The sequence below is a fragment of the Thunnus maccoyii genome, chromosome 17 (assembly GCF_910596095.1).
Source record: "Thunnus maccoyii chromosome 17, fThuMac1.1, whole genome shotgun sequence".
NCBI classification, from domain to species: domain Eukaryota; kingdom Metazoa; phylum Chordata; class Actinopteri; order Scombriformes; family Scombridae; genus Thunnus; species Thunnus maccoyii.
Genome location: NC_056549.1, coordinates 19,688,640 through 19,700,600, shown reverse-complemented (window position 1 = coordinate 19,700,600; position 11,961 = coordinate 19,688,640). Strand labels below are relative to the sequence as shown.

At 40.3% G+C, this 11,961-nt stretch overlaps 2 protein-coding genes across 2 annotated transcripts in view; one reads left to right on the top strand and one right to left on the bottom strand.

Annotated features, from left to right (window-relative positions):
• The first annotated feature begins 475 nt into the window (after positions 1–475).
• Positions 476–9,620, top strand: LOC121882343 (reticulon-4-interacting protein 1 homolog, mitochondrial-like). Its single transcript, XM_042390539.1, has 9 exons — positions 476–1,193; positions 1,301–1,452; positions 3,306–3,374; positions 3,858–3,982; positions 4,447–4,495; positions 4,614–4,750; positions 5,375–5,558; positions 7,467–7,562; positions 8,659–9,620. Exons 1-9 carry the CDS (start codon positions 914–916, stop codon positions 8,860–8,862), a joined length of 1,296 nt encoding a protein of 431 aa, XP_042246473.1. The 5' UTR covers positions 476–913; the 3' UTR covers positions 8,863–9,620.
• The window catches only part of LOC121882342 (beta/gamma crystallin domain-containing protein 1-like), a 26,896-nt gene continuing 24,451 nt past the window's right edge, over positions 9,517–11,961 (bottom strand). Inside the window, exons 20-22 of the mRNA XM_042390537.1 lie at positions 11,449–11,607; positions 11,031–11,193; positions 9,517–10,147 (exon numbers count right to left, since the gene is read on the bottom strand). Coding sequence (XP_042246471.1) covers positions 10,059–10,147; positions 11,031–11,193; positions 11,449–11,607 — 411 coding nt within the window. The 3' untranslated portion in view covers positions 9,517–10,058. The remainder of the gene's footprint in view (positions 10,148–11,030; positions 11,194–11,448; positions 11,608–11,961) is intronic.

The following is an 11,961-nucleotide window of genomic DNA, read 5'->3' as shown; positions in this document are numbered from 1 at the left end:
TTGCTGAATCTTAATATATATTGATATAGATTCTGTTGATATTATAAAAAATAATGAAATTAGAATTTTTAAAAAGTATAATCAAATCAGAAATGAAAACACAATGGCAGGAAGAGTGGGATGGAGGAAATAAGGACCAATACTACTAAAGCATTCAAAAAAGAAAAGGAGTAGGAATGAGAGGAAGCAATAGAAACAGAAAGGAGGACGACATTAAATTTAGGATGAGGTTTGGTCACACTGGTCTGAAAACTACATTAAACATCATGAATAAGCTACTGGTAGATGTGAACATTGTAGGCTACAGGAAATGGTGGAGCATGTATTTTTATACGGTTCTAAATATCAGCAAGAGAAGCAGACACTTGAGATTACACCTCAGAAGGAATCACATGACACTTGGTTATAGAAATGTTACAGATCAGTTCAGGTGATGAAGGGGTACAGGGCTATTTTTTTTAGATTTTTAATGCGATAGTATAGTAACCGTCCTGAGTCACACTCCAATCCAGAAGGTGGCGGTAATGCACCTAAAAGCTGTTTGCCAACCGACATCACAACAAACGAAGAAGAAAGGTTAGCTTGTTATGTAGCCACCTAGCCGACGAGAGGGCTGCTATTTATTATTTTTAAACAGTGCTTCTTCTTTAAGCCTAATGTAACACTCGATTATACATTTGAAATTGTATGCAGGTATTGTCGTTCATTTACTGGACCTGTTTTGTACATATTTTGGTGTGCCGTGACGTGAGTGGCGACAACCTGGACATGTTAGCAGAGTAGCTAACTTACCTAATTTACGTAGTGACAAGTGTTCCTCCAAGTGTCTGTACGTTATGTAGCTGTCAAAAGCTGACCTTGTATACACAGTCAGCTGAAGGACGGTTTACTCTGAATTGGCTCTCTCAGAGACATGGCGTCAACCAGGCTCCTGTGCTTGTTGAGCGCCAGAGCAGCAGGCTCGACCAAAACATTAGCCAGGGCAGGGTGCAGTGTGTGCTTTAGAAGAAATGTCTGCAGCTCACCTTCAAGACTGCAGAGCTGCATGTCAGCCTGGGTCATTGATCAGTATGGCACTAATGGGGTGTTGAGGCGCACAGAAGAAATCACCGTCCCCCTTGTCAGTTCACCCAGTGAGGTTATGATTCAAGTCCATGCGGCTAGTCTCAACCCTCTTGATATATCTATGAGGGGTAAGTGTTAAATTAATATCCATTAAACTCACTCTGGGCAACATACACACACAATCAGTGATTTTTAGTTGAATGTTTCACCTAATTGCTCACTTGCTTGATTTCAGGTGGTTATGGAGCTAAACTGCTTAAGTTAAGAAGGGATCCAATGTCTGTGATGGGCACTGATAGTGAATTTCCTCTGATCCTGGGTCGTGATGTGTCTGGTATAGTGGTGGACTGTGGATCTGAGGTTACCCATTTTGAACCAGGAGATGAGGTAGGAGCTGCACTTGTGACAAAGAAGGTGTTAGTTGGTTGCATGAACCCAGTCACAATCCGCAGGTGTAGTTTCCTAAATGAATTTGCAATCACCACACATAGTCCAATAAGAACTGGAGAAGAAGAAGATGTCCTTGATGCAAGCTGCTCTCTATTAAACTGATTTCAGATCAGTATCTGTGGACTGATGTGGATAACAGTGTCATCCACTAATTATGCAATCTACAACTGTTCCACACCTACATGAAACCACTATACAACTACACTGATCAGGAAAAAGCAATTAATAGCTGTTCATATTAAAAATAATATGAACAGTAATATATAAAGCAAATAGAGAGCAAAATTACTGCACTAAGGCCACTTACACACTGATCCACGTACACATTAAAGGAAATAAAATGAGAATTATACACAGACGGCGAATTACAGCACTGCACAACTTTCCTGTAGAGAATGTGAATTAGGAGTAGACAATTTGGATAATTTCTTTCTATTAATTGAACCAGAAAACCTGTTGAGAGACAGTATTGTTTTTGCAAGAGAGACCTGGTCAAAATAGCAGCTCAGGGTAGATTACACAGAGTCACATAAAACATTCTCATGCAAAATAACATACGATCTAAGAGACATATAGCAGAGTGACTATATAAAACAGTTTCATTTTTCATAAAATTTACTCTGCAAGTGGTGCTTGAATGCCTGATATGAACACTGTGTTTCTAAATCAAATTTGTCGAGTTGTAAATTATTCCAGGTCCACTGTGTATAATACAACAAAGCAGTTTTGCCAAGTTCAGAACAGACTATGGGGACTCTGAAGATTATCCATCTAGATAAACTGGTCTGGATAAAATCTGTTATCACGGTATTTCATATGGAAGTTTACTGTGTATTGTAAAACAGTGAATCTTCTGGAAAATGAAGTGAGAAACTATTTATGGATAAAATGATAAAATAATCAGACAGGAATGGCTAATCCAGTCAGTTAAGTACCAGAAACATCAAGGTTCTTTGTCACATCATATTAAAATACAGTATTTCCATAAATCAGTCCTGCTCATTGATTTACAAAAGTGCCTACAATGTCCTAACACAGTGGTTTCTAACATGGGGGTCAGGATCTCCTCAAGATAAATTTAAAGGGTTGTGAGATAAACAAACAGGATAGTGAAGCAGAAAAAGACAGCTACACAAAAGCTTTTTTCTCTTATGAATAACTGAATAATTTGACCTATCCAGACCTCTAAAAATTATTCACATAAATGGAGAAAAAAGTAATGAAACCAGTAATGAGGGGTCACAGGTCAACAAGATTGGGAACAACAGGTTTAATACACCCAACGATGTAAATGAGATAGCTATATAAACGCTAGTGCACAATCACTGATTGTGAACAAATTTATATTGTCTCACAGTATATATCACCATTCCACCAGCTCTATAGTCAGGTCATATAAAGACTCCAAGTTTCTTGGAAGAAAGATTGTGCTTTGCGTTATTTCTGCTTTGTCATCACATGAATGTGACTCATATCAGTTTGAAGATTCTGCTGCGCGCTCTCCCTAACAATCTGAAATTACTGTCCTCACGCAGACAGAAAAACGCAATTATGAAAACCCAGTGTGAATGTGATAAAATTATACGCAGATACCGATTTTCACATACAGTATTCCAGAAACCTTGTCCGATAAGTATAAAAATATCCTTGGAAATGACGACTAATGATAAGAACTGACAAGAACAGCAGACTTAGAGCTTAATAGCTGATCAACTAGATTTAAAGAGAAAAAGTGTAGGTGGTTAAATTGAGTCATGGACGGCATGTTAAATGTCATATTTGTGTTTCAGGTGTGGGCTGCTGTTCCCCCATGGAAACAAGGCAGCCTGGCAGAATTTGTCACTCTAACAGAGTATGAGGTGAGCTACAGAGAAAGTAGAGTTTAAGAGAATTGATTTAGAGCGCTTAATGGAATTGTAAAAAAAAAAAAAAAATGTGCTGAACAGAAAAGTTTGGAAGAAGTGCATTATGTAGTCTTGAAGTATAAGAATTAATTAGGATTAAGTTTGCTTGGTTGCAGGAGCCACTGTGGCAGCAATTACAGAGACACATAAATTGCCCTGTATTTTTCTTGCTTTTATCGTACTTCATTTAATCTGCAGCTCTGAGCTAACTGCTCTCACAGCAGCTCCAGTGAGTAGACAGAGCTTTCAAATCATAAATTAAAAAGACAAAGGGAAGCTTCTGGGCTTACTTCAGGCGCACTCCCACCGAGCCAAGGATGTAGTTAAAATGATTATTGTTCTTCTTGTTATCATTGTATTGCATAAATTAAAAAGATTGTTTACATGTTGATATATTTGTAACTGTTGACTCTATGTTTTTCTGTCTGTCTCTTAAAGGTTTCCCATAAGCCAAAATTATTGAGTCACACAGAGGCAGCATCCATCCCTTATGTAGCCAACACCGCTCTGTCTGCACTTGTCAATGCAGGTGGTCTTTGCCGAGACAGCTCTTCCAATAAAAGGCAAGCACCCGCCTGATCCTGGATAACCTTAAACTGAACCACTCCACCCCCCCATGATTCATACACAGAATATTTGAAGTGGGAATCATAGTGTTAGGGGGGAAAAAGGAAGATGTCTAAGTCCATGAATACTCTCTTTTCCTGTTGAGAAATCGATCCTGCAAACTTATCCTTTAATAAGACACCTTTTTCCATTGCATTCATTTCAGTGGTGAAATTGGTCCATTACTTCATTTTAATTGGCATCAAAGGGGGGTTAAAATTGTGCCTTTAACCCACAGACTGTAAAAATCTCACCTGATGTTAAATCTAATGGAACGTCACCTCCTCCTTCAATGTAATAGCTTTCAATCCTGAAAATCCCCTTTTTACCCCCCGAAGCTCCCGCTTCTTTCAGTAGCTTCGCTTAAATGATTCACGCAGTAATTGAATGACCCTCTGGTTGCTGGGGTTTCTCCTCTTAGAGTTATGATCACCGGCGGATCGGGAGGTGTTGGAACATTCTCCATTCAGGTAAGACAAAGTGTGCTACCGCAAGCTGTTACCAGTGTCTTTACTCTGCATGAGCATACGAGCCGCTCGTTGTGTCTTTGTGTTTATTTATGACTTTTTTTCCTCTTTGTGCTGCCAGCTATTGAAGGCCTGGGGTGCCCATGTAACCGTTACCTGCTCTCAGAATGCAGAGGGCCTTGTTAGAGGGCTGGGGGCCGACGAGGTTGTGGACTACACAGCAGGAGATGTGGCTGACCAGCTAGAAATAATGGAGAAGTAGGTGTTGTCGCTGTGAACAGTGTGTATTTTTAGAAGTACCCAGCCTTTCAAATCATACAGTACATTATGTGTACAGTGGTGACATTGTATTTTTTTTCTTTAAAAAAGGATCAGAGCAGAATGTTCTTTACTAGCCCAAGGCCCAGACTCTAATTACGTATCATTAGAGTCTGTGCTAGGCCATTAAAGGTTCTAATAAAAAGGAATCATGCTTTCCTCCAGGGCTGCTAGAATTGTGTGAATCTCCTCCATAAACACCACAAATGTGGTAAACATCTCCCTGTCAGCATGGCACACCTGCTTACGGATTCACTTTCTAGTTTCCATGGATACCAGGGCTCAAGGCCTGAATGGACGCTGGTTCACCCCTCTCCCTGCCCCCATAACAAAATTGGTAAACCCTGGCTTTAGCTTGAAGACTAAACAAATGAGCACACCAGTAATCTTTTCCTAACAGAAGGTTTTATCGATTTGCAGGATTCTGGCATAAGATGATAAAACATGCTGTGCCCTCATAAGTAATGACTTGCTATGAAATGTGTGTGTGTGTGTACGCTTAGCAGTATTTTAAAGCCTCTGCCACCAGGGTTGCACTAAATTTGACTGTTTCTCCACCAACAGGTTTGACGTGATTATCGACTGCGTGGGTGGTGATACAGAGCGGTGGGCGATGGGTCTGCTGAAGCCCTGGTCTGGGGCAAAGTACATCACACTAGTAACACCTTTACTCCTCAACACCGATTCCATGGGCCTGCTGAATGGGACCTTTAATGCTGTATTTACCCTGCACAGCAAGGCCGTACAGGTAAACATGAGCATATACTCGTGTCAAATATAGCTGAAAGATAATTCTGCTGTTCATGGCCTGAAATGCTAATCCACTCGCCTCCCAAGCAGAATTAAGACACAAAACATCATAACATCAATATTACCCTGTTGTTTATTTTATAAAACGCTTTGAGCCCAATATTTCTCATGAATCTGTTAGCATGGGTGTGAACCACAGGAGCTCCCAAAGTGAGATGGAATACTTGATCCCTAGTGGCATGGACAGACAACTTTCTGTAATGGGTGTATACCTGTTCGAGCCAGGTGAAGTTTCTGCTAAGCGTTATTTCCATTCAGTTGATCATATGAATTGATTTCAGTTGAAACAGGGAGTGAAAACTCATGTTAGGACTTGACTTAGCTTCTTGGCATACTCTCTCTCTCTGCAAAGGTTTACGCTTGATCTGTTGAAATATACCCTGCAGGGTGTAATAAATTGACTGCGCGCAGGTGAAAAGGGAAATTCAAGCATCGAGAGTTTAAGTCCCTGCATGTGGTGAGCTTCATAACTTTTGCGTGTCTCTCCAGCTGCTCTGTTTGTGGAGTGCATGTGTAATGAGGGGTAGTGGATGATCAGGCAGGGACAGGGTGGAGCTGCTCTCAGTCAAGTTGTGCTGGGCAGTGGAGGCACGGAGTTGTGTATGTGTGGATGTAGCTGTGTGTGTGTGTGTGTGTGTGTGTGTGTGTGTGTGTCTTTGTGTGTGTGTGTGAGAGAGAGAGTGGGGGTGTTAGTCTGGATGCAGTGAGTGTGTGCGTGCATTTGTTGGCTGCTGAACCAGCAGTATTTGGTGTTTGTGCAGATTGTAGCCAACTATCTCCCCCCGGCAAATGCCAGTGTTTGTGTGTTTCTTGCCAAGCCTCCGGGCCCCTTTGTCCACGGGAGCAGCCAGGTGGTCAGTTTGGTCGGGCTCAGCCACAGCAGTCACACCCTCAGAGCCCAGCAAGTCTTTCTCATTGGGGAGATCACAGCGCAACTGAGCCCTCTAGTGTTCAACTTCTCGGCAGCACTGAACGATCAGGAAGAGTCAGTTGGTTTTTTTTTCACAGAAGGGATAGTTTTACCCGAGGCTAAAGAGGTGTGGCAAGCGATGCCACACAATAATATAATTATAATAATATCAAGCAGTGTTTTAGTTCCAGATTAGCACATATGAATGGCTCTCTCATTGTGTTTTTAGATGTGTTCTGGTTCACCTTTGTTGGGATTTTTTTTTTGAATATGCAAGTTTTTCCTTGTTACATGATAAAAACAAAATACTTGTTGTCAGTAGAAGGATTCAATTTTTATTAACAATCAAAGCTATCACGTAAAAAGGTGAAAGTAGTGACACTATTATGTGTAAAACTGGAATGATCTCTTTTTTTTTTTCCAGTCTGCTAGTCAATTGTAGCAAATGTTTCTGTCAACTCATGGTGAGAAAAGCACTGTATGAAACTTTATAGTAAGAAATACTACTGATAGAAACTTCCACTAACTAACGTAGTGTAGTAAATAGTTTATCAGCAAATTTACAATGATTGTTTTTTTTCCTTCTATAAAGTCTATTACCTCTTACTCTTAATACGATGTTACACAAGTCACTGTGATGAGACTGTGTCCAATATTTATTATGTGTGTATTGGCTTGCGTTGTGCCTCAGTTGCTTTTTGTAACTCAAAAATATTCTTATTCAGATTTTTGAGAGTCAGAGTCTCATGGTATTTTTAGCATTATGTTTAAACTCCTGAGGTTTATGAGAATATAGAGATCTAATCAGGATACATTTGAACGGTCTCTTCCTCATCCTTTCACGCCTGGATTACCACTCTGTGTGTTCTTTTATACCCAGTGAGCTGCAGACCTGCCTGACTTCTAATTATTGCCTCCACTCTGTTCACCTCTTAGAATATAATATCAAATGGAGTCTTCTACCGCTGGGGATTTTATGCTCCAGATGGGCCCGCCCTGGACGAGGTCAGCAAGCTGGTGGACGCGGGGAAGGTACAGTACTGCCTTATTACTGATAACATACAGTACCAGTCATACCAGTACTCATTCCCTTGAATGAGAAAGTGTGTCCAAACTTTTGACTGGTACTGTACATACTGGCATACTTGTCATTCAATACCACTTACACCAACAGAGTGGGGGGGTTGAAAATCCTTTCATTTGCACATCAGTCGCAGCTTGAGAGTGAAATTCATGCAGGGATGGAGATCATGCCGCAGAATGAATATGAACATACCAGGGATTCCATACATGCATACATATTCAAGGCTCCCCGCAGCTTTGTTAAGGAGTAAGCATTGCATTCCCGCTGTGCTGGTTGGTTGTGGGTGTGCATGGTTGACTGTTGGGTGATTGAGTCAGGCGCCAGGAGGCGATGAATGGATTTTTAAACAGTGCTGAGCAGCCATTCGCAAAAGCATGTGGGACCTCTGTCCTTTTGTCCCGGGGGCTTATAGCAAGCGGCACATTCAGACCAGTGGCGGGAAGCTACGGACACACACACACACACACACACACACACACACACACACACAGCCCCCCCCACCCACCTCCCGCACACAAACACACACTCTCTCTCTGCATGTCCTATTCTCAGTCAGAGGTGTGGATGATTTCCAGTGTGACGCCACTGCTCTCCCCATTCATTGTTACCAACAAGAGATGCTGACCAGAATAACAAGCCTGGCTGCTCATGTTGTGGGACCAGCACAGGATTGTCCAGCCTCATCACATTCTAAACCCCTCCCTCACTTTTTCACATTTGCAGCTATGAAAGCAAAGATGATGTAGCATTAGGAGCTTGTGACTATTTGTTTGTCTAAATTAAATAAATGACATGAATACTATCATTCCCCAGCTACAACATCTTGATCCCAGATCCAGTAATATAAAAATACTAAAATAAGTCATTTAATCTGGTTTAGAGTCTTTTGTCACAGAAAAATATATGGATTTGCCCAATTTGCAAAAAAAAAAGCAAAAGTCAAAACCCATTTTCAAGTACGGTTTAACCCTGATAATGCTGTGAAACTTCATTGTTTCCTGATATTCCACTCATATTCCTTATATTTCTGCTGGCTCATCACAGATCCTGCCAGTTGTGGAAGCGCAGTTTCCATTTACCCAAGTGCCGCAGGCTTTTCAGAAGTTGGAGCAAGGCCACGCCAGAGGGAAGACGGTAGTCAGGGTGGCAGACGAGGACGACAGACAGGCTGAAGAGCTGGTGCAGAACAGTCGCACAGAGACTGCAGAGTCAGAGCAAGAAGTGCAAGAAACGGCAACGCAAAACTAGAGACAGACAGAAAGATTCTTCTCTCTTCTCACTTCTCACTCTTTGACAGCAGCAGACTGTATCATCCAGAGATCAGAGCTCCTGCTGTTGTGCTGCAGACTACAAGCGTGACCTGAACTTGTAATGGGAGTGTGCCAGAGGCTGCTGTTCTTGTTAAAGCTTAAACCCTCCTGCACTGTCTTGATGTTTTCATAAAGGTGCTTGAGTTATGCTGCGTTGACGTCATGGTGAAGTTACTAAAATTGCAAACTGCGGACTAATAAATACCATTCAAGTCAGCATCCAACTGGTAATAACAACCAGGCTTTTGGCAGTTTGACTGATTGCTGCAATCTGTGTAGCAGTTACATGAAAGTACATGACAGTCAGCTGGAAATGTTGTTATCAATAGAAGTTAATGAGATACCAGGCGATGCAGAAGCAGCACTGTAAGACAGGTAGCAATTTGTATTCTGTTGCATCTGCACTTGTTGGGTTGTTTGACAGTTTCCATGAGCACTTGCGCGTTGTTACATGGAAATCTTCCCCATTGTCACATTGCATCTCACATCGCGCATAATGTGAATGCAGAATACAGTAAGTGAGCTGAACACAATGAAACCCTCCAATATAAACTACTTTTGCATCAAGTTGAACATCAAGTGCAAATCAATCTACTGTAAAAATGTATTTAATACATTTATTGACAAAAATACATATTCTGAAAACAACAATGTGTGTCATATAGGTTTGCACAGAATAAAGAGACAATGTGCTAAGCAAAGTTGTATTTTTTGTTTCCTCATGTTGTATGCAGCTGGAAAGTAAGGTAATCATATTGCATAAAAGTTATGAAAACATGTTAACACTGTTTAAGTTAATTACAAATCAGGCAAATAGATTTATTCAACAAAAAAGACAAAATATAAACCTTGAGATATATTACTGGAAGTGTAAAATGTAAAGTGTTTCAAGTTCAAACCTCACTATTTGTCAAGTGGGTCGTAATACATTCTTACGGATTTTTTCCCATAGCTCTCCGAGCTGACTTCCTCGGTGGAAACTTTATAGTTCTCCTGCAGCAAAGGTTTCAGCAGACGCTCCAATGATGCGCGTTGTCCTCGAACACTTGTCATGCAGCTGCGTACAGTAACAGAACCTCCAGTAGAGCTGTGCGTCTGATTATATTAAGGATCCAGCTCTGCAGCTCAGTTTTTTCATATAATCTCCACGTCCCACATTTGGGTCAGTTTATTTGGATCAAGAGTGTTCAGGATCACTTGGTTTTTGTCAAAATGATGGCCCCCTGTAAAAGAGAAGAAGAGATGTTTTTCAGATATTATACCATGTAGTCAATTTTTTTTTTTTTTTAAGTGTGTCCTATTTAGTGCATCTGGGATGAGCTTATACTGAATATTAGTAATATTCCATTTATTAGAAACATACAGGACAATCATATAATCACTTGGATAATGAGGCATTTAAAAACATCCTGTTCATTGTTTAAGGTGACGTGTAACTTGCCATAGGGTGCGATTGTATGGTCATGTTAACACAATTTAATTTATTCATATATATAAGATTTTTTTTAAAATCTGTACCCATTAGATGTAATTGAAAATCTGCCTTTTTGTACACTGACATTATTTAGTCCACAAGGTGTCACTAATTGACAGTGATGTGCAAATGAATGTTTCACAAAACACATGAAAACCCAGTTGTCAGTTCAAGTGTAACTGCAGTTCACAGGAGGTCAGGCACCTGGTGACTTGTTCTGCTGGTAACACTTGTTTGGTTTCAACAAGAGTACAGAATTTGCATACTAAGTAACTGTGGTAGTGTGAAGTTGAGGAAAGTCAAACTGAGAACATATTTGAAAATGATTTTACAATTTGCTTTATATTCTTGTACTTTCAGGTGAGTAGGGCTTAACATATTTGATGAGATTTCACTATAAAACCAGAACATGAAATGTCTGGAAGGTTGACAAACACTGATGTATTATTGGTTAACTTTAAAATAGTTAACTGTGATTGTTAAAGTTTTCTAACATCTAGATCCTCTGTGGAAATCTCATCACAGCTGGGGTTTTTTCAAGAGCTACATATCAAAGGTCTTCTATATAAACCATTACAACATTTAAGAGAAACCGGTTTCTTTAGAGACACACGTGAATGACTCAGGCTCACCTTTCACCTCCAGGACCAGATCAGAGGTGGGGGTGTAGCGGATAAATCCCTCTGGGGTGATGCTCCAGAAGTGAGCTTGGTCGTCTTGCTCCGGCGTGAGGCCCGTACGGCTTCCTGCAATGGTCACACTGCCACTGGGACTCAGGCAGCACTCCTCCAGCAGCTGACGACACAGGGAGAGGAGTTGGTTGTTTCAGTGACATTTAGAATATCTTTTAAAAGTTGGATTGGTCAATGTTTCATATTTATTTATTATTTATTTATTTATATTGTTTGATAGTGGTACTTCATCTCTATTATATTATAGACTTACCAGATCAACGGTTAGTATGATATGGGAGGTTTGTGTTTTAAAAATAGTTTTTAATGTCCTTGTGTGTCCCTGACCTGATTAATAGTATCACAACAGTACTGGTACCTTGCAGTGGAGATGTCCATTCTGATAGAACCAGATCTGCTCAAAACCATCAGTCTCCTCCATTTCTTGAATTCGCAGCAGTTTGATATCATCCAAATCTCCGGTCACTGACATCATGAGCCCTGTCTGTCTGTTCCTTAAACGGAAGTGCACTTGCTTCTGCTCCAAAAACACACACATGACCAAACACATGATCAATGCCTCTACTCAGCAGATGGGAAAGACAAGCTTATTTTTTCAAAGAATATGTTGACATTATTACAAATCATTTTCTAAACTGAGTTTGAGCTTCACAAAATTAAAACCAAGCTTTAAAGGCAGCATCATTCACTCCATACAAACTAAACTATGTTTAATATCAGATTTCAAGTTAATGTAAATGTAAGAAATGATGATTCGATTTTCACAGTGGGATTTATTCAAATTTCATCAAAGCTTGGTGATAATTCCCTACTACAGTATACAATTACATTTTTTTATGCCCCAATAATTACAGATACTGCAAAAGCCTTA